Source organism: Talpa occidentalis, unplaced genomic scaffold (assembly GCF_014898055.3).
Source record: "Talpa occidentalis isolate TD23 unplaced genomic scaffold, MPIMG_talOcc4v2.1 talOcc4.11, whole genome shotgun sequence".
NCBI lineage: Eukaryota > Metazoa > Chordata > Mammalia > Eulipotyphla > Talpidae > Talpa > Talpa occidentalis.
Window position 1 is genome coordinate 39,312,986 of NW_023601104.1, and position 27,419 is coordinate 39,340,404.

At 44.1% G+C, this 27,419-nt stretch overlaps 1 protein-coding gene and 1 long non-coding RNA gene across 7 annotated transcripts in view; one reads left to right on the forward strand and one right to left on the reverse strand.

Annotated features, from left to right (window-relative positions):
* Positions 1 to 17,802, reverse strand: part of LOC119238867 (ribonuclease pancreatic-like) — a 32,393-nt gene extending 14,591 nt beyond the window's left edge. For 3 of the 5 annotated variants that reach the window (XR_005123699.2, XR_008549506.1, XR_008549508.1), the window contains exon 1: positions 17,537 to 17,802. Coding sequence is in view for 1 of the 5 variants with exons in the window: in XM_037502959.2 (XP_037358856.1) it covers positions 16,604 to 16,899 (296 nt within the window). In the remaining 4 variants the exon portion in view is untranslated. Of the gene's footprint in view, positions 1 to 16,603; positions 16,928 to 17,536 lie in introns of all 5 variants that reach the window. The other 2 variants (XM_037502959.2, XR_008549501.1) reach the window with 2 other exon arrangements.
* LOC129144820 (uncharacterized) lies at positions 3,320 to 27,200 on the forward strand. 2 transcript variants are annotated; one of them, XR_008549510.1, is made up of 6 exons: positions 3,320 to 3,392; positions 4,721 to 4,841; positions 18,762 to 18,989; positions 22,601 to 22,728; positions 25,030 to 25,087; positions 26,748 to 27,200. It is a non-coding gene; the product is annotated as an uncharacterized LOC129144820 (long non-coding RNA). The 2 variants fall into 2 exon arrangements; XR_008549509.1 differs by lacking the exon at positions 3,320 to 3,392 and having other exon boundaries at positions 3,773 to 4,841.
* The last annotated feature ends 219 nt before the right edge of the window (positions 27,201 to 27,419 follow it).

Genomic DNA, 27,419 nt, shown 5'->3' on the forward strand with positions numbered 1-27,419 from the left:
TCAGGCCACCCTGCAAAATGGCACAGCATCTTTGTAGGCAGTTGGTTAAGTAGTTGTTGTGACACAAATTTGCATGTCAAAGCTTTTTCCAAAAAGTGTAGCCTGAGATCTTATTCTATCCCTATACTGTCACAATAAGCCTCCTCATTGCCTCCCATCTGTTATTTAAAGGACACATATTTTAGCAGTGACAGTGACTTTATAGTACCTCCCATATAGCATCAGGGTAAATCTATAGACACCATCTTATGCCACCTGATTCAGTTTGGCATAGTTTCACCCACTATTCGGGCATTGAAGTCTGCCCTGGTCCATTTCAAAGTTCGCATGTACTGCCAGGCTCCATTTTTTAGACCAGAGATATTTATCCCTTTATCTCTGAAGAAGCAGCTTCTTACCAAGTGAACTCTGGGCCAGGCTTCCTGACTCAAGTCGAAACCACCTCCTATTTCCATACAAAGCCAACTCAACTGCTTATCTGTATTTTGTTCCAAGAACATTTCTAAACTAGGCTCTGCATGACCAATGATTCTAAACCTTTCCTGCCCTGAAAACCTTCTCCCCCTTTTCTGGACTCCAAAGAAACTCTTCTTAAAATTAACCAATTTTCCAGCATTTAGTGACACGTCTCCCCAGACATTTGTCCCATTTACTAAAATATATTTGATGAGCAGCTTATTAGGAATCTACTATGACTTTGTGTAAGTGCTAGAAATAAAGCCAGAACAACTCTTAGACCTGGGAAAGAGGGAGCTCTTCCCATGACCACCTCACATTGTAACTAATCCAAATACACAAAACAATAAATTTCTCAAAGAATAAAAAAGCATTCTGTCACTTGGGATCCACTGCAACCTATAACCCTAACCCTCTGCTCTCATGACTGACAAGACTCTAACTCAAAGAAAACACTTCTCCGCATCTTTTGCTCAAGATTCCTAAATGGTGACTACATCTGAGAGACAAGTCTTTGTAGGTTGTGCCTCTGCCAGGACAGACACTGCCTCCATGTGCTGATGGTTCAGGGCAGTAATGTACATAGGTGAAAGAAGCACTAACTTGTCAAATTCTCTCTGACAGAGAGCACAATTGTGATGCCTTTTAAGATCATGATGCATCCTGGTGCCTGAATCTATTTTTGTTTTACCCTTCACAATCCTGTGCATAGTTCTAAAGGTTCTCACAAGTGAGCACAGTATTCACAATTGTACACAGTGCTAGAATACATGCTGCAATATTCAATCATTTCTTTTTTTTTAAAGATTTATTTATTCATTTATTTATACAAGCACCGGGTACAGTCAGAAGCGCGGGAGGGTGAGAGAATTCACCAGAGCCAGAGCAGGGAGCAGAGCAGGCAGAAGAACCGAAGCACACTGCTGAGGGGAGCAGCAGGCGGCAGGAGAGGTCTGGGCGCCATGCGGGACCCTCCTCCAGTGGCCTGGGAGCAGCCGGGGATTGAACCGGTGCTGCAGAGGCTGCAGGCAGCTTAGCAACCCAGCGCTCAACCGCTGAGCCACCGGGGAGGCCCTTCAATCATCTCTTTACTCTTAAATTTGTACACATGTAAGTTTGGACAACATCCGTGAAACATGATGCTAATTCTTTATAATACTCTATGTCTCTAAATACAGTTTTAAGAAGTTGTGAAACTTAAACTTAATAGCACTCCTATATTAAATATAACCCATAAAATATACTGCAATAATGTTAATTTAGCATTTGCAAGCCCATTACATTTTTTAACACAGCATGTAAAGCACACATTCTTTTCCAAATCTACGTACTACTTTAAGAATTATATTGACAACACTAGGTGCTGAAGCATTGACAAAGCAACATATCTTCAAATTTAAATTAATTTTTAAAAATGCCTGATAATTGCAATGATCAAGAAAGACTGATGAATTTGACAGAATGGGGAGCAGAATAGGTGGATTTCCTGAGCGGAGTGGCGGATGCAACATACTTAGTCTAAGTTTATCTAACACGTATAAGCAGGTATTACTTTAATTTTCTCCAGTATTAAGGACCAGCAATAACGCTGGCTGGAAACAATAAAGCTGACTTCCATGTGCAGTGATTTTCAGGATTTCAGTACATGGAAAACACTTGACGGGTCATCTTCATAGTTGGTAAAAAATACCCCCAGCACCTCTGGGGCCAGGACCATGTGCACATCTGGAAGATTTGGGTGCCACCTGTCCAATAATAGAAGTCCCAAAATGAAGTCCCTCATTCTGGAACCCTGACCTGGAATTAAACCCTATTGCAATATCATCCTCTCCCAAAAGTGTAATCCTAAAGAAACTAATGTGAGGTTTTCAGGTCAGCATCAATGAGGTAAACTACATAAGACACCCCTGCCTTCCCCTGAGGAAAGATGTTTTTACTTGAAATAATCCTTTCTTTTGCTAATAAGAGACAGTCCCAGTGTCTATCTGCCTACAAATACACTCCATAATATACAAGCTCTTGCAGTACCTAGACTGGATGCTGCCTGACTTGTAAAAATTTTTATAAAGCCAATTAGATCTCTAAATTTGTAAATTTGGTGTATTAGGATACCCCAGAGCCTCCCCGCCATGCAGTAGCTTCCGTGCTAGCTCCAAGGAGCGCTGATGGCACGTTCAGAGTGAGCTGCCCAACAGCTCCAAGCACAGGACCCGCTATTGCTCTTTTGTTCCTCCACATACGGAATTCATTGATAGCGGTAGATGATTGGAACATACTTGATGCACCCGAACGAGGGACTAGTTTCTAAAAGTGTTCAAACACACAGAAGACCATGCAACCGTTAACTAGCGGGAGATACACGCTTTGCCAAAACACATTGTTAGCAGTGGAAAAAAAGGAGCAGGAAGTTGTGTATCGGCGGGATAAACGGGGCGGTGCACGCAAACGACACCGCGCACACCAACAAGCTGATAGAAATGCGCAGAGTGTGAAAGGACACCAACAAACTGAGCACTCATCACTTTCAGAAACAAAATAAAATTGGGACCTAACAGACAAAGACAAGAGGAGGCACTTCTCACTGTGTCCCCTTCCCAACGCTTGACGCCCACCTGGACCATCCGAGCACACCGTCCAGTGGAAACGCCCAGACGCGTCACACCGCCCTGCTCAGCGCCCAGGCGGGTCTCCAGCAGGAGAAAGTCACCCGAAACCACCCAAATGAGCGGCCAGATTTGGCCTCAAGGAGACACTTTGCTCTTGGCACAGAAAAGGGGCGCGCTCCGGGGCGCTGCTCACTGCCCCCGCCCGGCCGCACCCCCACCCCACTGCGGGGGCTCCTCAGCGCGCCGGGCGCGTCCTTCTGCGGGGAGAGCGCGCGTCCCGGGGCGGCGCGGAGCAGGAGACAAAGCTGGGGATCCGCTCGTGGCAGAAGGGTAAGAATCTTGCGCTTTGCAACAGACCTGTTTTTGAGATATTTAAATCCCACGTGTCTGTTTTCTGGTGTTTATCTCTGTTCTCAAAGGGCTTTTTAAAGATCAAGCCCCCCTCAGCCAAACTTGAGGAAACAGCCTGAGCTCCCGCGCGCAGCAAGCCCGTGGCGCCCTCTGCCGGCCAGCGCTGCGGCTGCGCCTCTGAGGAGAAGGAGGTGGAGCCGCGAGGGCAAAGCAGGAACTCGCCTGCATCAAGATCAGAAGTTTCCGAATTTTTGATAGATTGGAGCAAGGGATCAAATTGGCACAGAAAGCATCACCCTACTGTGAGGCCAAGATGTTCTCTCACCCCCACATGGCGGGTGTTCTCGAAATAGATGTTCGCCCACCCCCACCCCGCACATGGCGCACCTGCCTAAGGTTGTCCAGGTGAAGGGAAATTTGCTGACATGAAGTGAAACAGCAGAGCTTGTGTTCCTCCACCCCCACTCGGTGCCCATTAGTATAAACCATGAGCTACCATGGTTATAGTCGTTTTCTGGGCAGAGGGGGTGAGGGGGGGTAGAGGTGTCCACCTGTGTCCAGCTGAAAGGCTTCCCAGTTCTGGAGAACAAGGGGGACCGCCTGAACCTGGAGGAGAAGGAAGCCCCTATTTTGGCAATGGGCCCCCCCAGTCCCGGCCGCTTCCTGCCCACCCTACACCCCCACTCCAGGGGCTTGCAAAAGAGCATGTGGCAGATGTATCTACATTACAGCCTGTCCTGTGGGTAGGGGTTATGTAGTGGCACTAAAGATAGAACAAAACCCCAAATACCGTCTGGAGAAAAAATATTTCATGGCATCATATTTTTTCGCTCAGATAGATGGTGACAAAATTGAGTTAAATAGCGAGACACTGTTTATCACAGAGAAGGGCTGCTGGAGAGAAGCCCTTCACATACCTGCTGTCAGAAGTGTCATGTGGATGGGAGTCCTGTGAGAGTGAAGAGGAGCAGGGTAGAGAGGCTCCTTGTTCCCAACTCGATTCTATCAAATGAACTTTATAACCTTTTATTGAAATTCATTTCAATGAACTTGGGATGGGACCTGGAATAGATTGGATTCGGAGAGGATTTTTAAACATTCCCATGTGACTGTAACAAGCAGCCTAGATTGGGTCAGGGAGCCATAAATCCACCCTGGGCCCCAGGCTGTGACCTGTCTGGTGCTGCCTGGAGCAGTGTGGGCTCCACAGGCTTAAGGGGAAGGGGAGGAAGGAGGAAGGGGCAGGACAGCATGAGGAGGAGGAGGAGAGACCAACCATGTCCACTAACATCAGCTGTTTACTTCAGAAAGAAATTGCTGCCTCCAACCTAGTATGCTGTTTTGCGGATCTTTGTTGCTGAGATGCCGAATCCAGCAGGAGAAAAGACAACCAGAAGGTTGAGAATGTTCCACTGGCACCTCAAGAAGGTAATGGAAACAGGACTGGGAGAGGATGAGACCTTTCCCGTCTCTCATCAGTGCTCTTCCTGTGCCTTCTTGCCGTTCTCTGGAGCGTTCTCACTTCCTCTGCTTTCCTGTCTCACTCACATGGTGCGTAGACGCTCGTGACACATGCCACTTTTCTCTGAAATATAACCTGCAGGTGGAGGCTGACGGTCCACCCCTTGGGCCAGTCAGTCATGACCATTCAGAGTCAAATTGCACACATCAGCTTCCAGGAGACTTTTTGGGGCACAGAAGATAGGATTAGAGTTAGAACTGTGCTTACAGTGGCCAGTGGGGTCTCTGCTCTGGCCCATTCGTCTTTCTACTCCATGGCTCCATCCAGCAAACTACTTTAAACTGAGTTGTCCCATCTCCTTCAACTCCTCTCAGCTGTGACAAATTCTCCAACAATCCTTGTTTTTGATAACCCTAACATTTCGTGGATAACTGGTGAGGCATTTTGTGAAATGTGACTGTTGTGCCTTTAAACCAATTTCTCTTTGCAACAGGCATAGATGTTAGGCCCAGGCATATCACCCTGCTGTAGGGTGAGGGGGCAGGGGGATGTAGTTGACTGTTGTGTTGATGCTGTAGTAGCAAAGAAAGATCCTTCTAGGTGAGGTTTTTTTGGTTTTATTTTTATTTTTCAGTCCTTTTTAAAAATTATTTCTTTATATATATTTTACATCATTGTTCATTTTTGTATAATGTTTGCTTTCTCCTCTCAGGTGTAGTGCCTGAGAAGATGCAGTCCCTTGGATTCTTCCGTCCCCTGTTTTGATACCTCTCCCTCCCCCTTCCCTGCAGAATGTCTCTGATTTATAGTTTCCTGTTAATTTTGGGTTATTTATTTATTATTATTATGATTTTGTTCCTGAGCCCTGATTTGGTTCCCCTATATTCTTCCTAGAAGTGAAATCACCCGATCTTTTTCTTTTTCCTTCTGACTTATTTCAATGAGTATAATCCTTTCTAGCTCTATCCATGATGCCAGTAAAAACGAGTTTATCTTTTTTGATTACTGAATAACATTCCATTGTGTATATGTACCACATCATCTTGATCCAGTCATCTGTTTTGGGGCATTTGAGTTGTTTCCATATCTTACCTATTGTAAATAGTGTTGCAATAAACATAGGGGAGCAGGTATCTTTTTGAATTAATGTTTTTGTGTCCTTTGGGTAGATTCTTATGAGTGGAATTGCTGGGACATATGGTAGTGAAATGGTCCAATCATTATGGAAAGCTGTGTGGAGGATCCTCAATCTTGTAAAAATGATTGGACCATTTCACTTTCCCACCAGCAGTGTAGGAGAGCTCCTTTTTCTCCTGGAGGTGGGGTTTTAATAAATTTAACAGGGTCATTTAATACATGCTTTCTCAACAGGAGTGATAGTGCCCCTACAGGGCAAAAATTAGTTATTGAATGGCAAAAAAATCTTGGACAGTATAATGGTTTGTGCCTCTAAAAGCTCAATTCAACTCAAAAAAATCTTATGTCTTACTGTTTATTTCATGGGGCAGGGATGTGGTTAGGAAAGGACTGTCTGAAAGAGAAGAAAATTGAAATTGACTGATTTGGTATAAACAGGAAGGCAACAACTAGACTAGTCATTATCTTCATCTGTCTTTAGAAACTTTCATGAGGATTTATGCTACACAACCTTGAAAAATCATCTTCCCAATTGAAAAAAAGTACTAGGAGGACTAGATTAGCTTAATTCACTTTTGTATTGGCAGCACATAAAGATGTGTATTTCTCTTACTGACCATACTATAACAGCTTATTGTGTGTATGAAGATTCCCAAGGGTTTGGGTGGGAGGAGGTTATAAAGGGATAGATAAGGAGGATTTGGGGGTGATGGAAATGTTCTGTGTCCTGCTTGTGATCATGACTGTGATGAAAAGGACAGAATCTTTATCATCAAATAATGATGAGTCCATTCCAGGGCAAAAAAATAAAAAGACTATTTTAGACATAGAAAGTTTGAAACAAATCTCATGTCAATCACAAAACAAAGGACTGGAGCAGAGACACTTAAAAGTGAAGTAACTGAGAGAAAGAACTATGGAAATAGAAAGATAGAAACACATAGAAAAGGCAAAATAAAAATCTGAATGGCAGAAATTAAGCAGCATATACCAGTAATGACCCTAATGTTTAACAGTCTGACCTTAGCAATCAAAGACACAGTGGCTGGAAGGATTAAAAAGTAGGATCCATTTATATTCTACAAACAAGAAACTCACATTAAATCAAGAGACAGACACAGTGAAAAGCTGGAGCAAGGGATTTCTGGATTTTTAGAGGAAAAAACCAGAAACTGCTATTTTAATACCTGATAAGTTAAACAATTAGGGGAAAAGTTCATAAATGCAGTGTTGGGAATTATATAATGACCAAAGGGTTATTCCAATAAGAATAATAACTGGCATCATATTTATGAACCCAGTGCATTTGCACTGAAAACACTTATGAACAAAGCTGACAAGACTGTGACAGCAGTACCCTGATAGTAGGGATCCTGACATACCACTTACGTCAGAGGACAGATCAGAAAGCAAACAATGAAATACTGATGTTAGATGAAATAATTGATCACATCGACTAAATAGACAGATACAGCAATTTCATCCCAAAAGTAATGAACACATAATGCACATGTAGCATCCTCAAGGTCAGATCCTATGCAGGGATATAAAAAATCATCCATAAAACTGAGAAGGTGGACATCATATCAAACACCTTTTCTGACCACAATGGTATGAACCTAGAAATCAACCACAGAAAGAAAACCGCAAAAGACTCAAATTGTGGCAACTAAAAATAATGCTTTGGTGTAACTCTTGGGTCGGGGGAAAAAAATCAGCAACCAATGAAAAATAAGAGAGCAGCTATCAAACCCTGCAGGATGCAAAGTGACGTTTAAAGGATGGTTCAGGGCCTCCCTGGTGGTGGTGCAGCAGTTGAGTGCTGGGCTGCGAAGCTGCCCACAGCCTTTGCAGCACCTGTTCTATCCCTGGCTGCTGGGCGAGGGTCCCACATGGTGTGCAGACCTCTTCTGCCGCCCCACTGCTGCCCTCAGCAGTGTACCTCAGTCCTTCTGCCTGTTCTGCTCTCCACTCTGGCTCTGGTGAATTCTCTCACCCTCCTGGGCTTCTGACTGTACCCAGTGCTTGTATAAATAAATAAATAAATCTTTTTAAAAAAATAAAGTTGAGAGTACGTCCCTGCATTGCCACTTTAGAACAGGGACATTTCTTTAGTAAAGCCTGATTGAAACCGGCAGATGGCTCTTGGAGGAGCCAGAAGAGAGCTGGGAAGTTCGCCCAAGATGTCGGCCAGTACCAGCAACACAGTGTCCCAATGCATAGGCAAATTAGAAAACAGACAGTAGGGAGTAGAAAAACCACACACAACCCAGCAACTCCTCAGGAAAAAAGCACACCACAAAAAGAAAACCACCCCCCAGATTGCAACGACAGTAACTTGGAAGAACTTCTGAGCCTTCCAGAAAGAGAATTTAAAATTGCCGTGATTGAAAAACTGACAGAAGTCATAAAGGAAAACAATGATAAGGGAAAAATAATCAATGATCAGAAGAATGAAATCGAGTCCCTAAAGAGGGAAGTAAAAGAAATGCAGGAGATCAAAGAATTAATGGAGGAGCTAAAGAACTCTGGGGAAAGCAATGAAAGCAGAATAGATGAAATGGAAGAACAAATAAGTACTCTTGAAGACACAGAAATAAAAAGAACCAAAACAGAAAAGGAAAGAGAAGTACGAAGGAAAAAGAACTAAGAAAGACTTCGGGAACTATCTGACTCCATGAGGAAAGGAAATATAAGAGTTATAGGAATCCCAGAAGCAGAGGCGAGAGATGTAGGAACAGAGAAAATATTCAAGGAGATAGTTGAAGAGAACTTCCCAAACGTGAAGAAGGAGCTGAAAATTGATATACAAGAAGCAAGAAGAACACCAAACTTCCACAACGAAAGGAAAAATACAGCAAGACACATAATAGTAAAGCTCCCAAGAATCCAGGAGAAGGAAAAAATAATGAAGCTGACAAGAGGGAAGAAACAGATAACATTCAAAGGAAAACCAATCAGACTGACATCAGACTTCTCTGAAGAAACACTACAGACAAGGAGAGAGTGGAGGGACATAGTCAAAAGACTCCAAGAAAACAGATGCCAACCAAGAATAGTCTATCCCGCAAAGCTCTCCTTCCTCTATGAAGAAAGAATAAGGACCTTCCCAGACAAACAGAAACTCTGGAATTTCATTACGATTATACCCCCACTCCAAAAAATACTACAAGGAGTCCTAAAGCCAGAACCTCAGAGGGACGAATAACAATGAAAGAAGGCCAAAAAAAAGTTATTAAAAGAATAAATAAATAAAATCAAAGGAAAGACAAACACAATGGCAAATAGAGATGCTAACATATCAATATTAACTCTAAATGTAAATGGACTAAACTCTTCAATAAAAAACACAGAGTCACAGGCTGGATTAAGAAACAAAATCCAACCTTTTGCTGTCTTCAGGAAACACATTTAGATACAAAAGATAAAAATAGACTCAAAGTTAAAGGATGGAAAACAATCCTACAAGCAAATGGATCAAAAAAGAAAGCAGGAACAGCTATACTTATATCAGATAAAACAGATTTCAAACTCAAAAAGATAAAAAGAGATCCCAACAGTAACTACATTATAATCAAGGGGACAATACTTCAAGAAGAAATAACACTCATTAACATATTCACCAAACGAAGGGGCACCAAAATATATCAGACAACTATTGTCCTCTCTGAAAACAGACATCAGAGAAAACACATACGTAGTGGGAGACTTCAACACACCACTATCAACAATGGGTAGATCAACGAAACAAAAAATAAGTAAAGACACTAAAGCTCTAAATAAGGATCTAGAGCGCTTGGGCTTAACAGACATCTATAGAACACTAAACCAAAAAAAAATCTGAGTACACATTTTTCTCAAGCACACACGGATCATTCTCCAGGATCAATCACATACTGGGACACAAGACAAACATCAACAGATACAACAAGATTGAAATCATACCAACCATCTTTTCTGACCATGAAGGCATCAAACTAGAAATAGACCATAAAAAGAAGGCAAGGAACTCTCCTACCTCATGGATATTGAAAACCACATTTCTGGAAGACCACTGGACTAATGAGGAGATCAAAGAAGAAATTAAAAAATTCTTTGAATTGAATGACAAGGAGGACACCAATTTCTGAAATGTATGGGATGCAGCAAACCCAGTAATAAGAGGAAAATATATAGCAATGGAGGCTCACATCAAGAAACAAGAAAGAACTCAAAGAAACAACCTAATCTCAAAGCTCAAAGATCTAGAAAAAGAACAACAAAAAAAAACCCAAAACCAGTAGAAGAAAAGAAATAATAAAAACCAAAGCAGAAATAAATGAAATTGAAACTAAAAAAAACAGTCCAAAAGATCAATGAAACAAAGAGCTGGTTCTTTGAAAAAATAAATAAAATAGACAAACCCCTAGCCAGGCTCACAAAGGAAAAAGGGAGAAAGCACAAATAAACAGGATCATCAATGAAAGAGGAGAAATCACAACGGACACAGCAGAAATCAAAAGAATAATCAGTAACTACTATGAATGGTTATATGGAAACAAGTTCAACAATCTAGAGGAGATGGACAAATTCCTACAACTCTACAATCACCCAAAGCTAGATAAAGAAGAAATAGAACACCTAAATAGACCAATTACAAGCAGTGAAATTGAAATGGTAATCAAAAACCTCCCCAAAAACAAAAGCCCAGGACCTGATGGATTTACAAATGAATTCTACCAAACATTCAGAGATGAATTAGTGCCTATCCTTCACAAACTCTTCCCAAAAATTGAGAAGGAAGGGATAATACCAAACACATTCTATGAAGCCAACATTACACTAATACCAAAACCAAACAAGGACAACACAAAAAAAAAAAAGAAAACTACAGGCCAATCTCCCTAATGAACACTGATGCAAAAATCCTCAATAAAATTTTAGCTATCAGGATCCAACAATGTATCCATAAGATACACCACAACCAAGTAGGATTCATTCCAGGGACACAAGGATGGTTCAACATCCGAAAATCAATCAACGTTATCCAACACATCAACAAAAAGAAATATAAAAACCGTATGATAATAGATGCTGAGAAAACTTTTGACAAAGTGCAACACCCATTCATGATAAAAGCCCTTGAAATTCTTGGGATACAAGGAACATACCTCAACATCATAAAGGCCATATATGACAAGCCAACAGCCAGTATCATTCTCAATGGTGAAAAGCTGAAAGCATTTCCATTAAGATCTGGAACAAGACAAGGATGTCCACTCTCACCACTGCTTTTCAATATAATACTGGAAGTCCTAGCCAGAGCAATAAGACAAGAGAAAGACATACAAGGAATCCAAATAGGAAAAGAAGAAGTCTAACTATCACTATTTGCAAATGATATGATAATATACATAGAGAACCACAAAAACTCCACAGAAAAACTAATTCAACTCATCAATCAGTTCAGTAAAGTGGCAGGATACAAAATCAACACGCAAAAGTCGGTAGCCTTCCTATACACAAACAATAAATCTGAAGAAAAAGAAATCAAAAAAACCATCCCTTTTATTATCAAAACAAAAAAAAAATCAAATACTTAGGAATAAATCTAACAAAAGAGGTAAAGGACCTATACAAAGAAAACTATAAAACACTGTTAAAAGAAATAGAAGAAGACACAAAGAAATGGAAAGACATCCCCTGCTCATGGATTGGAAGAATAAACATTATTAAAATGGCTATCCTACCAAAAGCAATATACAGATTCAATATACAGATTCAATATACAGATTCAATCAAAGTTTCAATGTCATTCCTCAAAGAAATAGAACAATTATTGATGAAATCCATATGGAATCACCAAAAACCCTGAATAGCCAAAGCTCTCCTGAAAAAAAAAAGAAGGGAATGGAGGCATCACACTCCCAGACTTCAAACTATACTACAAAGCCATAATCATCAAAACTACATAGTATTGGAACAAGAACAGACACACAGACCAATGGAATCGAATAGAAAATCCAGAAATAAACCCACAGATTTATGGTCAACTAATCTTTGACAAAGGAGCAAAGAATATGCATTGGAGCAAAGAAAGTTTGTTCAATAAATGGTGCTGGGAAAACTGGGTTGCTACATGCAAAAGAATGAAGCTTGACTACTACCTCACACCATACACAAAAACCAACTCAAAGTGGATTAAAGAACTAGACATAAGACCTGAAACCATAAAATACATAGAAGGAAATATAGGCGAAACACTACATGATCTGCACATCAAAGACATCTTTACAGACACATCACCCAAAGCAGTGATAGTGAAGGCAAAGATCAACAGCTGGGACTACATCAAATTAAAGAGCTTCTGCACAGCAAAAGAGACAATAACAAAAACAAAGAGAAACCCCACCGACTGGGAGAACATTTTTGCACACAACACTAATGATAAAGAACTGATCACATAAAATCTACAAAGAGCTGATGAGACTCAACAAAAACAAAGAAAATAATCCAGTCAAAAAATGGGCAGAAGAGCTAAAAAGAAACTTCTCTGAAGAGGAAATGCAAATGGCCAACAGGCATACGAAAAATGTTCAACATCACTTGTCATCAGGGAAATGCAAATCAAAACTACCATGAGATACCATCTTACACCAGTGAGAATGGCACATATTAAAAAACTTGCAACAACAAATGTTGGCGAGGTTGTGGAGAAAAAGGAACTCTCCTGCACTGTTGGTGGGAGTGCAAACTGGTCCAACCATTATGGAGAGCTGTGTGGAGATTTCTTGACCTACTAAATATAGAGCTTCCATATGATCCAGCAATTCCACTCCTAGGTATTTACCCAAAGGACACAGAAACATCAATTCCAAAAGAGCACCTGCACCCCTATGTTTATAGCAGCACTATTTACAGTAGCTAAGCTTTGGAAACAACCCAAATGCCCAAAAATAGATGACTGGATCAAGAAGATGTGGTACATATACACCATGGAATATTATTCAGCATTCAAAAAAGATAAACACATGCAATTTGCTGCAACATGGATGGTGCTGGAAGGGATCATGCTCAGTGAAATAAGCCAGAAAGAAAAAGAAAAATACCAGATGGTCTCACTCATAGCAGGAATCTAAAAACTTAAATAAGGGACCAGGAAAAAGAATAACTATAAGAAAGTAAAAATCAAAATCAACAAACAACTATGAACCAGAGACACTCTATGGGGGGTAGGGGCGGGGAGGGGAGGGATGGGGTCAAAATAAGGGGGTCGCAATTGTATGGGGAATATAAAAATAAAATTTATAATAAAAAATAAATAAAGTTAATTCTCTAAAATAAATAAATAAATAAAGGGTGTTTCACAGCAATACAGACTCACAAAAATAAATAAGAAAAGACTCAAATAAACAATCTATCCTTACATTGGAAGGAAACAGAAAAAGAAAAAATGAAACCAAAAGTCCGTAGAAGGAAGGAAACAATAAAAACTGAACAGAAATAAATGAAAAAGAAACAAATGATGACACAAGAGATCAATGAAAACAAAAGCTGTTTTTTTTTTTTTAAGGCTAAGCAAATTGACATCCCTCTGCTCAGCTCACTAAGAGAAAACCCTAATAAAAAGAGTCAGAAATGAAAGAGGTGGACTCAGAAGAGTTAATGCAGAAATACACAGGATCATATGCGACTACTATAAGTATCATTATGCAAACAAAACTAGGCAGCCAAGAAATAATAGACACATTTTTAGAAACATATGACCTTCCAAGACTCAGCCACGACAGACTAGACCACTTGAACAGACCATCCCGACACAGAATTGAGTCAGTAATCAAATCTCCATAAGGACACAAGCTGAGGGCCATATGCCTTTGTGACAGAATTGTCACTTCCCTGCAAGGATTACAGGGAGGTGTTGTCGTGGCCATGGGACTGGGCTTCATTTTCCCTGCCCCCTCTTCCATGCCACCAAATCTCAGAGCCCTTAGATTACATCTCCCTACTGGTGGTGAACTCCCTGCAGGGGGCAGCTGGTGAAAAGGAAGGAGCAGGGCAGATACATGTGGGTGTGGTAAGGAGAGGAAGACAGACCTGAGAGGGGCTGTTCATGTCCTGGGTTTGGTGCTTTGGGCAACTTGTCCAGTGGACGGGACCCTGGCAGCTGCGTCCTGACCCTGTGCTCGATTGCTCACTTTGGATAATACATTGTAATTTGGGTCTCATCTCCCACCTCCTGAGCTCTAATCAACCCATAGTTTTTGTTGTTTTTTTTTTTTTTTTTCCACTGCCAGGAGGTGCTTTGGACTCCTTTTCTGGCTAAGCTGTGCACCTGACCTTTTGCCAAGATATTGTCCACAAAGAATTGGGTAATTTCATAGTCTGATTAGGAGTCTCTCTCCTCTTCTTCTGAACATCATCTTTTTTTTAAAAGAGCACTATCTGATCATTTTTGCTTTCAAGTAGATACAAATTTGAAGAAGTTACAACTCAACTTATGATTTAACTCTGGAGAGGCTGAGCATCCTGATGTGTGGGCTAGCAGCACGGTCCCCAGAGCAGATTCCAGAGTGTCCATGACTGAGGTTTCTCTCCTGGTGTGCGCTGACCCTGCCAAGACAGGTGCCCTCACCCCTGCTCAGAGCACGTCCCCGCCCCACAGGTTCTCTGTGTGCAGGCCTGTCCCCGGACCAGTGATAACCGGAGAGAGGTCCCCAGGGATCCTGAGGTGAGCACCACATGAGAGCAGGTGAATGTGAGACCAACATGCAGCCAAATTCAACCTGAGCCTGCTAACACCCCCTCTACCTTGCCCCCTTAGCAGGAGGGAAAATGAAGAGTTTGGGGGTTAGTAAGAAGAGTAAGATAAACTGAAGAATAAGTCTGGCTAAAGGAAATAATACAAGCAGATACTTGAACTTCCTTCCCACCCTCCCCACCCTCCAACGCACCCTGCCCCCATCCTAACTAAGGAATGAGATCCCCATTTCCACATCCAGGGATACCAGCCCCTCTCATCTGCAGGTCTTCTCCTCACACATGCCCCCAGGGTTAGGGAATTGGGTTACTAAATAAGAAAATCACAGTCAAAACATTCACAAATGCTAAAGGAAAAGACAGAACTGGCCCAGCTGTTGAATGGCCTGTCTCTCTCCAGGGGCAACTGTAAACAGGGTCAAGGGAAATGAAGAAGTGGGGACAGTAGAGTCCAGTCTTCTCAGTGCCTGTAGAGAAGGGCTGCCAAGAAGGGAGCAGCGTGACCACAGGCCCACAGGCTGGGTCAGAGGGAAGAGGCACCAGGGAGCTCAGGGAGCAGGCAGACCCCATAGCCCAGGGAAGGAGGGAAACACAGGAATTCCCTTCTGGGGACTCCAGCAGCAAGAAGAGCAATGGCTGGGCAGCTGAGGCCCTGGCTGTGCTGAGACGAGCAGCAGGGCAGGGGCAGGGCAGGGCCCATCTGACGCTCCTGAGTCAGAGGCTGGGGTGACATCAGACCAGGGATGGGCAGTGGGTGATACATTCTCCCCCCACTCTGGTGTGCACCCGAAAGGTGACGAATATTCAAGCACCTCCCTCCACAGATGTGTATCTGGGGCACTGCAGGCAGGGGCTGCCAGTTAGAGCAGGTGCACAAAGCTGGAATCCACTTCCCCTCAATCTGATGGTCTCACAGTCCCTTCTAACTACTACATTTGATGTTTGACTTTTCAAGAAAATGTACCTTCTATTGGACTTAGTAACTGCTCACTCAAAGAAAAACAAGGTAGAAATTTCAGATCATAACTTCACAGATCCCTCCTCCCTGCCCTGAAGCGGAGAGTCCCCTGAGGTCCTGCTGTTCTTCCTGGTACAAGGATTATTGTACTTGAACCTCACCCTGTATCAGGTCACCCAGCAGGACAGTGTCCCAGATTGTATCTCATTTAAAATTTTATCATTTTTTGAATGAGATGACATTGGGTTCCAATACCACGTATGTTTCTCTGCATAGGGCCACACCTCTCTGGATGTGTTACCAACCACACCGCCAACTGGGTGCTAAAACAGCCCATACTTAAAATTTCATCCTGGCTTCAAAAAAGCTATAGAAAAGAATTCTCTCAGGTCACTGAAAAGGAGAGTCAGAAGAGCAGGCACCTGATTTCTCCCCATGCTGCTCCCCAGAGCTCCCCGATTCCTGGCTCTCAGCCCTGCAGGGAGGCATCACACAGACAGGCCCTGACTGGGGCAGCTTCTGGATGCAGGTGCGTTTTATTGAAAGAAGCAGTGAGGAGGTTAACATGGGGCCCCACACAAGCCTGTGCCACCCCGCAAAGCCACGTGGTACAAGCCTCGGGCAGGGATGCTGGTGTGGGATGGCCAGAGCCCAACTTGGGTTATTCCCTTCAGGGCGAAGAGGGAAGAGCCGGGGAGATGTGGGCCACAAGGGTGAGTGGGGTTGGGGGTGCATCCAGGTTCAGTCGAGACCTACACGGAATCATCATAGTGGACAGGCTTAGGCGGGTTCCCGGAACAGGCAATGATGATGAATTTCATGCTGTTGATGGTCTGGTAGTTAGGTTTGGGGTTTCTGCATGTCAAATTGCACTCTGTGATGTTCATTCGGTACCTGCTTTTGTGGCAGCTGTTCCGCCTATACTTGCAGGGGATGTCTGGCTCAAGGCAGATGGCCTGGACAGCTGCCAGGGGCTCATGCACAAATGTGTTGATCGCCTTCCCTAAAATATTCCGGCGTCTCATCATCTGGTTGCAGTATGTGCAGCCAAAGGGGCCCTTTCCAAAATCCACATGCTGCCGCTGGAACCTCTGGGCCGGTGTCTCCCTTGGCCAGGAAGGCCGGGCCCCCACCAGCACCAGCAGCACCAGGACCAGCAGTGAGAACAGGACGAGGGAATTCAGAGCCATGGTGGCCGCGCTCCCCTGGAGGCCCCACCTGGGAGAGGAGAGAGGAGGGAAAGCCGCCCCTTAGGAGAAGGACCCCCGCTCCCACCTCTGGTCTCAGGTTACAGGTGCCCCTTAGAATAGCAAGAAAATCACCCTGTTCCTGTGAGATCTGCCAAGTTATCAGACACTATTGTTCTAAAAAGCATTTCCTCCTGCTTGCTAGAGAAACTCCATGTCCCCTCTATGGGTGAGCACCAAAGTGACCAAACCCTGGCAGTCCTGTCTGTGACTACTGAGTTGTTTTGATGTCAAATACATGTGTACCCCGTGCTCAAGTGCCTCATTACAGGATCCTTTTGCATAAACCATGAGCTGCCCTGACACTCAGGATCAGGCTGACAGACCCTGCTGTCCTCCAGCTCCAGGAGACTCAGCCCAGTGCCTAAAATCAGAAATTGTTGTGTTCTTCAGAGAGATGCTTTCTCTCCCAACTAAGGGCTGCTCTTTCCCCAGCCCACGGGGTCTCTGCAGCTGGCAAGCTCTACCTGGCCCCCAGCCTGCCTGGCCCAAGCTGTGTCAATGCTGGCCTCTCCATCCTGCTCCTGCCTCTCCAGCCTCTAGCAGAAGCAGGTCCAGAGACCACCTGGTGGGCACTCACCTGGGCTTCTAGCTTGGTCTCTGGAGAGTGCAGGCCAGTTTCTGTAATTCTGCGGTCTCTGGGGGTTCAGATTTTAAGAGTCTACAGAGGGCGTGGCTTCCAAGAGGAGAAGAGTGGGAGGAGCATCAGAGGTTGAGTCACCGGAGGAGCACAATGTGACAGGGGGGATTTGCCCAGGCTGCCCTCTGCTGGGAGAGGCCTCTCTCCCACGTGGATCATCTGTTTGCAGGTTCACCCAGCTAGAAAACTTTCCCATTCTGGAGAAAAGGGAGGAGAGCCTGAACCAGGAAGAGAAGGAAGCGTCTGTTTTTGCAATGGGCCTCCCCAGTTCTGGCCACTTCCTGCCCACTCTTCACCCCCAATACAGAAGGTTGAAAATTTTTGTTGGCAGGTTTACTATAGTGACAATTTGTCCTGGGATTAGAGCAAAGTAGAGGAAATAAACTCTAAATCACTTTTGGAGAAAAAATAGAGAACATCTGATTTCTTCCATCCTAGAAAGAGAATTATTTAATTTTAGTTTGATGTTTTCTGCTGAGTGACAATTTAAATAACTCTGACATAAATATAACAAAAATATTCACTGTTCTCTGGATTTAGACAGTCTTCGTCCAAATTCTGATGTGGCATCTTAAGAGCAGGGCAAATTATATAATTGAATGTCCCTCTTCCTCAGTTGCTTCATCTCTAAGAATTGAATGTTCATATGAACCTCTTAGATTTGTTACTAGGAGAAAATATAGCAGACACAGAAGCTTAGAACAGTGCCTAAAGCATCAATATATGTAACTATGTGAAAGTTGATTTGTGGGTGGTGGAAAAATTCCCTAAGAAATGCGTTAAACAACAGTAGGCTGAGCCTTCTGAGATAGTGTCACACAGGGCACGGTCTAGGGACATCACACTTGCTTTGCTCAAAACCTGAGCTGTAATTAGCAGGTACTTTTGAAGATCTGGGAAGAGAAGAGAGACCTGCTGGGAAGAACAGAATGCTTTAAATGGATTTTTTCATTATTTTGAGATGATATTCAAGAAATCTGTAAAGTCAACATTATTCTTATGTGCATGGATTTGGATATGGACGTGGGGCCAGGGAAGACCTGGTGGGATGAATTGTACCTTCATGCTCCTTTTCCCCCCACACCCCAACATCTACTCAGGTTTTGTCTGTTCTTACTCTTCAGTAGTATTCACATATCTTTTTTGTTTGTTTGTTTTTTTACAGATAGCTCCAAGTGTTTTACTTCAGGAAGGTGAACCATTGTGCAATGTTGTGGGCCTACTGCACTAAAGGGAGCTGGAGTTTTTGGAGAATACCTGTTTGCTCTACACATGGAGATCCAGAATGTTACAAATTCTGCAAACAGAACTTCTTCCCAGAATTGACTCCTTTTTTCTGAGGACCGTTGGCTTGTGCGCATGATCCCTACTAACCAGGAAACTTGTTCCAGCGGTAACTTATTAATCTGTAAAAGCAAAAACGCAATTGCATGCTATTTTCTTGTTATTTTGTTCATATCTTTCATAAAAACTTGGGCTGGGAGAGTGAGAGGCAGAGCTGCTTTCAACGGCACTCTCCCCAGCCTCCCCCTGCTGCAAATTCATTTAGACTCTGAGTCTTCATTAATGGCAGAGAAATTCATCCGCTGTCCTGTCCACAGCAGTGCAGTTTTCAGTACTCTCTTCTGTCTGTTTTGGATAAAAGCAACTTCCGCTGCAACATAAACAAAAAGAGGTGTTGGTTAACCAAACTTTCTAGAAGTAGATACAAATCAAATGTTTTGTTAACACCTTCACCACAGGACTCCTTCCAGAGTTGACTGGGGTCCTTTTTACCTTGTTCCATTAGTCCTATTTCTAATAGCATTTCTGCACTTTTCCACAACCTCCAAGCAAAGAGGAAGGAATAGCGTCATGCCGTTCTACAGAATTTATCTGGATCTTCAGAGGAAGTGCTGGTAAAACGAAGGGCTTTCCATCAGTGCCATTTCCTTTGGCCCTCTTGTGATATTCAGTGCATCCTTGTTTGTCTCTCTCAGGAAATAACTCAGTATCTGTTTCATCAAATATAGGGTCTTGTTTAAAAGTTCTGGAGGATGGAAAGTCCAAATGGGTGTTACCTGCAGCTGGGTCTAGCAAGGGTGCATTTCCTGGTCATAGACAGCCTCTCCTCATGGGGTCCTCACATGGCAGAGGGCTGGTTTCTTTTCTTTTTCTGGTGTTGGCAGAACACCTTCCTACCCACTTCGGTATCTATTCAGGGATTATTTAACTAACAAAGGACAAATTAATGGAAAATAGACCAAGTTTTCATATACATATGGAGAGAACACCAAAAAATGGCTCCCTGAAAGGGTAAAGATAAGGATGTATACACCAACTTAACAGAGAATGGAAGTGCAAGAATAGGAACTCTATAAGATGCAAATGTGTGTTTTTATTTATCTGGAAAGTTAAATGAGCTCTTAGAGGAAGAAATGGGAGGAAAGATAGTTGTGAGGTTGATTCACAGGGATGAGTGATATGACTTCTTCTTGACCATAAAACTTCCCCCAAGAAGAGATTTACAGCAGCTTTGCCCTCAAAGACATTTCTTTTATTCAGGTAAGGAGAAGCTATAAAAAAAAATCTTCTTTGCTGAATCCTAAATGACTTCAATTTAAAATAATCTTTGTATTAAATTAGTGACCCAACTAAGTAAGTCCTTACAGAGGTCAGTTTCTGATTTATCCATTATTCACTAAAGAGTGGGTACACAGAGATAACTAAGGCTCAGGGCCTACCCTTATTGTCCTGGAGACACAGGTTGTCAGTCAGGCCAGTGCCAACCAGGTGCTGGGTATGGCTGCAGGAAAGAAATCATTCTTTTGGCAACTTTGTAGTGAGAGATGAATACCAAGCATTGGTCCAGCAAGATAGCAGACTAACGGTTCAGGTACGAACAGGCCTGTGTGACTCAGAGAAGGATCAACATCATCCTTCCCAGGGCATCCCTCACTGTAAGGGGGCATTGTGCCTGTATGTAGCCAATCTTTGGTATTTTAATCCACCTACATGGGAGCCATCAAACCTCATGCATATTAGCTTGGCCCTTGAGCCCACTGCAGAGGTGCATCCTCCCTTGTTTCAGGGTAATAGAGTCTCTGTGGAACTTACTGATGCTTCTGCTGAACTAAGTCTAGGCTCCCAGCTGGAGTTCATGCAACATCCTGTCTAAGACACTACTCCTAACCACACACAGACAAGTCAGCACTGACTAGCCCCTTAGGGTGTTCTGCCTCTCTCCCTCTCACATACTACTCACCTGCCCCTCTCCTGGTCCTCCTGGAGGGAAGGGAGCCTCATGATCACCATATCTCAGGCAGAGAATTTTTCCTCACTCAGAATTATTAGACTCCTATTTGTCCCGACCCGCGGGATTCGGAGGCACGAAAAGAGAAGGGCTGAGTATTGAAATGAGGGGCTTGAGACGACTTGCCGCTAGCGGTTGCTTCTTTATTTTTTCTTTACCTTCTCTTACTTTTACATGTTTTTCTTTTCCCTGTCTTTCTACCTTCCCTGGCCTTCTCCCTGCTCCTCTCGCAGTAACCTCTCTCAGTATCCTCTCTCGTCTCTCTCTCGAAGTCTCTACGCAGTATCCTTTCCGCAGTCTCCTCGAAGTCTCCTCGCCTCATCCTCTACGCAGTCTCCCCTACATATCCTCTACGCAGTCTCTTCTCCTTATCCTCTACGCAGTCTCTCCCACTCTCTCCCGTGGTTGCCTTCTTATACCCTCGTAGCTCCTCCCATCCTACCTCCCAGTCCCACGTGATTTACAGGATAACGCAGTGGTTTCTCAGAAGGAGAAATGGTAAATCGAAACCTAACTTATTGCACGCATGCGCAACACGGCGCATGCTCCAGGAGGCTCCGGACACTATTGAGAAACCTGACCTAATATTATTTGTAGATAGTAAAACCATATGACCAAGATAGTAAAACCATATGATAGTAAAACCATATGACCCCAAACTGCTAGTGGGTGTGCGTTCTAAGGCTTCTGACCATCTGCGTGGACAAAAGCAAACAAAACATCTTAGTGTGAAATATCTTTAATAAATTTGCGGTGCATAGAGACAAATAATAAAACTAATAAAGACTAATAAAACTCCAAATATTACACATCCCTTAATGGATATTGCCCAGCCAAACAGTGCTTGGCCAAAAGGAGCACAGTTGAGGCCCAAAAGCTTGTCAAAAATCATCATGGTGGCAGGATAATGGGTATTATCTGAATTTCTTCATGAAATCCCCATCATAGCGTAAATGATCGACAGGCTTTTCTGCCCTCCCACCATTAGGATTGCCCGGCCTGATGGGGTACCTGCAGTTGTTACATTGTACTAAGCTGTGCTGTTTACTCCTACAGGCCATGGGAGAAGTACTGAGATAACCCAGGGGAGAAGCAGAAGGAGAGAGGCAGGAGAGAGAAGGGGAGAAAGAAAGCCAGAAGAGAGAGAGAGAGAAGTCCAAAGTGAAGACTTGACAGGGGCTGGGGGGCTGGGGGCCTGCCGGCCTCCTGGCCCCCGGCACCCCTGCCTGCCATTTACCTGCTTGCCACACTACATGTAAAATTCAATAAAAGCCTGAGAAAGCCCCCTGGGCTCCAGGACTCCTCCTTTACCCGATCTGGTCTGCTGGGATCATAGATAACCTACTCTGTGCCCATCCTACCCCTACAGTTACCTGTCAGAAACACAATCCTAGGAAAACTGTAAAGAAAGAAATAGCCAAGAAACAAAGTCTCCAGGCACTTTTACATCTTTAGACTTTTATCCAGCTTCTATCCTCCAAGGGATTAGAATATGTTTTACTTTGAACTTCACACATGTATTCCCACCTGCTACTCCTTATGGACACACAGGCAATTCTGTCCAGGAAAACAGAGGTCACCCCTATGAATTGATCCTGGAAGGCCTGTGCATTTAGGAATCACACCTCTAATACTAGACCTGCCCTACTGCTTACAGACATGACAAAACATTGCAAGAGACTCATGTAGAAACCCAATTCTATCACCAACAGGTGAAGGCCACCTGACAACAACATCTTTCTGAACAACTGTATCATCCTCTTCAGCCAAGAGATCTTAGCTATTGGAAAAGACAGAAGAGACAAACTGTTCGTGAGCCTGGTTGGAAGCACCTTATCAGGTAGGACTAATGACAATGTCGCAGCAGCGAAACTTCGGGGAGTTAATCATTGGATTAAAGAATGCTGCAGTCCAGCATTATCTCTCAACTCCCTGCTTCGGGTGCCACTTGCCAGGGACCAGCCTCCGGCAAAATGTCATGTCAGGGGTTCCTGAAAGGATGAGACGGCCTAGGCGACATGTTAGGGGCTAAAGGGAAGGGGATTAGGTAGTGAGGAGACACTGACACTGCATGAGGTGCAAGTATCTTCTGCCAAGAGACTCAGCAGGTCTTTATTTATTCATTTTTAGTAATCAGAAAAATTGCATCATCATGTGCAAACCAGAAACAATTAGTGTGTTATATTCCCGTGGACTGCTGGCTCCTTTGGGTCTCAGCTAGACTGTAGCCTTCAAGGTTAATAGATAAAAAACCAAACCTAACAGTAAAACTTATTATTTCAGCTAGACAATTACCGAAGACAGTTGATAGCCACCAGTGCTTCCCTATCAGCTAAAGCCTAAGCATCAAAAGACGATTCTATTCATATGGCCTTCAGCCGGAGACCAGCTGCTACTCAGCTATCAGAACTTTTTCTACCTAGAAACTTCTTAACACAGTTAACTTCATTTAAAAACTTTCCTAAGAAACTTCTAATTAAAAAGGAACTTCTGAAAAAGCAAAAGAAGGACTTACTATAATAGTTGTGCTGGTTTGCTTGTCAGATATGTACAATAAATCTTCTCCCATTGTCAAGCGGGCCAAATTGTTTAATAACTAATTTCTAAACAGAAAATTTTCCATGCCATCCACCCAGAGTCTGCTGACACGTACAATCCACTGCCCAGTATACTCTCTAATACATTTTTCTCTCTCTATGACTAAGAACAAAAAGCAAAGGGATGCCAGATCTTCAGCCCCATGGTGTGAGGCCCTTTCTCTTAGCTGCTTGTCAGTATCCTATCTGGCTGGGGCAACAAGACCCCCTGCAGCAAAAGAATTCTCCTGCCCAGCATTTTACTTCATATGACAAACAACTACAAAAGGGCTAAGGCTTTCAAGGGACACAACGATCCTGGTTCATTATTCCCACGTCGAAAGACTTCCCATTTCTTGTTCTGTCTGTTCCTGCCACACGCTGAACAGCTCAAACCAGGAAAGAAAGGAGTTCCATCACCTGAGCCCTGGTTTGAGGACCCCAAGCACAGGTTTCACTGTGCTCTGTCCTAGGAGCTGAGGGAAGATGAGAGGGTCTGGTGCTGTCCAAGTCTGTTCTCCAGACACAGAGATGGCTCCCAGTTCCTGCCTCCACTCGGCCTCCAGACCCTCTCATCTTCCCTCAGCTCCAAGGACAGAGCACATTCTCCAGATGTCCTTCTCCAAATTATGAACCTTGAGTCTTTTTTTTTTTTTTTTGATAATTAGTGGTCAGTTCTCATCCACATAGTAGTTTTTAAAGTGAGACAAGTACGTAGGTAACCAACCTATAGAGCTTGCTTGGTGACTCTTCCTCTGTGTAGTATCAACCACAAAGGGACACATTCCTTATTCTTTGGTCCCAAACAGCTTTGTTGAAACTGGTGTGGGGGTGGACATCTGGACCACCAATCTCGTTCAGAGGTAATTGCCTTATCTCTCTGAGTGCTGAGGGACATGCTTGATACCCCATGTGTCTGGAGATGGTGTGCTGTCTGCTCAACACCTCTTTGATGGCAGAATGGTCCTTCTCACCACCTTTCCTTACAAGAACCACTCTGAATGGCCCAACTGGGAAAGGAAGGCCCAGGACCTTCTAAAGGGAGGTCAGACATTGTCCAGTGCATCTGAGCGAGCATAAAGATGGCGTGTCTGTGGTTCCTGAGTGATGAAGACCTGATCACCTTCACTCTGGGTTGTCCAGAGGTGTGTTGGTTGCCCAGACTAGGGGATCCCGCCCTGTCCTTCAGCTCTTCAACATTTCTCCTCTAAAGCAAGCAACAGTGTCTCACCCTTTACCCAGGGAATAGTCCACTGCACCAGCACTTCTGAGAACTTATCACATGCGATAGTTATTGTGAAAGCAATAGCTGGTAGAAGAGGAGACAGCAGATCTGAGAATTGTTAGGGGGAAAGGATGTCCTGAGCTAATCCCATACAGGCTTTTTGGACTCCACCCCCCACTCCAGACCAAAGCCATCAAGATATTGGGAAAGACAAATCCTATCATCAACAAAGGGAAGGTTGCTGGGACCTGAGGGTGGAGTTAAGCAGCCAGGTTTGGTATAAAAACCAGACACAGGAGCCTTGGGGTCTCTCTCACTTGCTCGCCTCCTGGCTTCACAGCTCGTGGCTCGCAGCCAGCTCTCAGAGTGCCATTTGGGATTCCAGCTCAGCGGATCGGGTAGGACACATTTAAGTCTTTATCTACCACTTTTCTCCCTGCATTGTACATTTCCTCATTTGCCCTACCCTTGTAAATAAACCTTTTATTAATCTTTTGTGTGTAAAGTGTTAATAAGTCCTTTAAGTCCTGCAGTAGAGTATTAATAAGTCCTTTTAAGCGCATGGGTGAGAACCCACAGTCAGGGAACCCATTTTGTATCAGGGCTATCTTCTAACAGTTTGGCACCCAACGTGGTTTCCAAGTTACACCCAGGGTTGGCCAGCCCAAAGTAACTTTCCTTAATGAGGGATGTGGGAACCTGGGGTCTGCATTCTCTGCCATAGCCACTGACCTTCTTTTCTTCCTAAGAAGAGCTAACCAGTTAACACAAGGGTTTATTTAAGATCCAAGAGCTGAGCATCCCCCCCTCAACAGAAGCAGCCCTCAGTTGTAACACAAAACAGACCTTGATAAGAGCCCAGGAGTGGTGAAGATGACACAACAATGAAGGACAAGTCTCCTGAGCTCTGTCTCCTTTATTGGCCAAGGGCACCAAGACCAGCTGGCTCTCTGGTATCAAGGAGAGGTTATTTGTCATCATTTCGTGGAAAGAGCAAGAGTGGGAGGAATTCAAGGCAGTCTTCACAGGAAAAGATATGTTGGGAGGGACTTTTCATGATAAATATTTTTTCATTAAGAAATAGGAGTGGGCAATTCAAGGAGAAACATTCCCAGAAAGAGAAGTAGAGACACGTGACACAGAACTATGTTTCCAAAACAGTAAATTTCCCCATGTCACTGGGAGGCAGGGGCATTGCTTAGGCCAGCATAGAAGTATCTTAAATGCCATGTAAAAGAAGTCAATATGTAAAAGATGGACAGTTACCCTGAATTCAGGAATGAAAGTGACAAGCAATGGAAGGATCTTCCTCCAGGGCTCCCACTGCAGGAGGAGGCCGAGGGCCAGGGCCAGTCCTGCCTTGGCAAGGTCTTGTTAGCAGGAGCAGAAATCAGCCTCAGGTCCCTGTTTCCAGGGACAGCAGCAATCTGTGGGGGCAGGAACCCTGGACTGGGGAACCTGCCATGGGACACACAGTCAAAGGGGATCTCTCTCTTCTCTTGGCTCTGGATTTCCCTTCAGATTCCCCTAGCTCATCTCCTGCCATGGTGGGAGAAGATAGAGATGCCTTGCCTTGACCCCACTCGTGATGGTAAGGACTGGGGATTCACAATTGGGAGCACTGTCCTTTTGGATCAAGCAGAGTGAGGGCCAAGAATGCAAGGCAGGCATGAGCAGGTCAGGGCTCGCAGCTCTGTTGTGTCTCTGGGGGACACTGGAGGAAAGGGAGCCTATTTTGTAGGAAAAGACCCCAGAAGGACAGTTCCTCCAAGCAGTACCTTCCTCTCTGAAGGGGTCTCCCTGAATGAGGGACTAGTTTTTAAAAGTGTTCAAAAACCATAAAGACCACAGAATCATTAACTAGCAGGTGATACACCCTTTGCCAAACCATATTGTTAACAATGACAAATGAGGAGCAGCAAGTTGGGTATAGGGTGCGCTTGTCCTGCGATAAACGGGTGCGGTGCACACAAACAACTCTGCACACACACTAATATAAGCTGCTAGAAATCGCAGACTGTAAAAGGACAAAACAAACTGAGCACTCATCATTTTCAGAAACAAAATTGGGACCAAACAAAGACAAGAGGAGGCATCTTCTCACTGTGTCCCCTTCCCAACGCTTGACGCCCACCTGGACCATCCGTGCGCACCATCCAGTGGAAACGCCCGGGCCACTTCACACCGCCCTGCTCAGCGCCCAGGTGGGGTCTCCAGCAGAGAAAGTCACCCTGAAGAGCTGATGCAATGACACCTGAAACCCCCAAAAGGAGCAGCCAGATTTGGCCTCAAGGAGAGACTTTGTTCTTGGCACAATAAGGGGGTTAGCTCTGGGGCGCTGCTCACTCCCCCGGGTCCTTCTCCACTTCCACTCTACTGTGGGCAGCTCCTCAGTGTGCCCATTGCTGTCTGCCAAGAAGGGTGTTTGTTATTATCCCGCGGCAATAAGTTAATGAGACAAAGCTTGGGATCCGAGTCGCAGCAGAAGGGTAAGAATTTTGCACTTTTGCAAAAGACCTGTTTTTGAGATATTTTAATCACACGTGTGTGTCTGTTTTTCTGTTGTTTACTCAAGGCTCAAAGGCCTATTAAAAGTTAAAGCCCCGGGCCTCCCCGGTGGCACAATGGTTAAGAGGCAGCACTATAAAGCGATCTGCAGCCGCTCCAGCACGAGTTCGAACCCTGGCCAGAGAAGTGACCCACATGGCGCAGCAGATCTCTCCTGCCTAG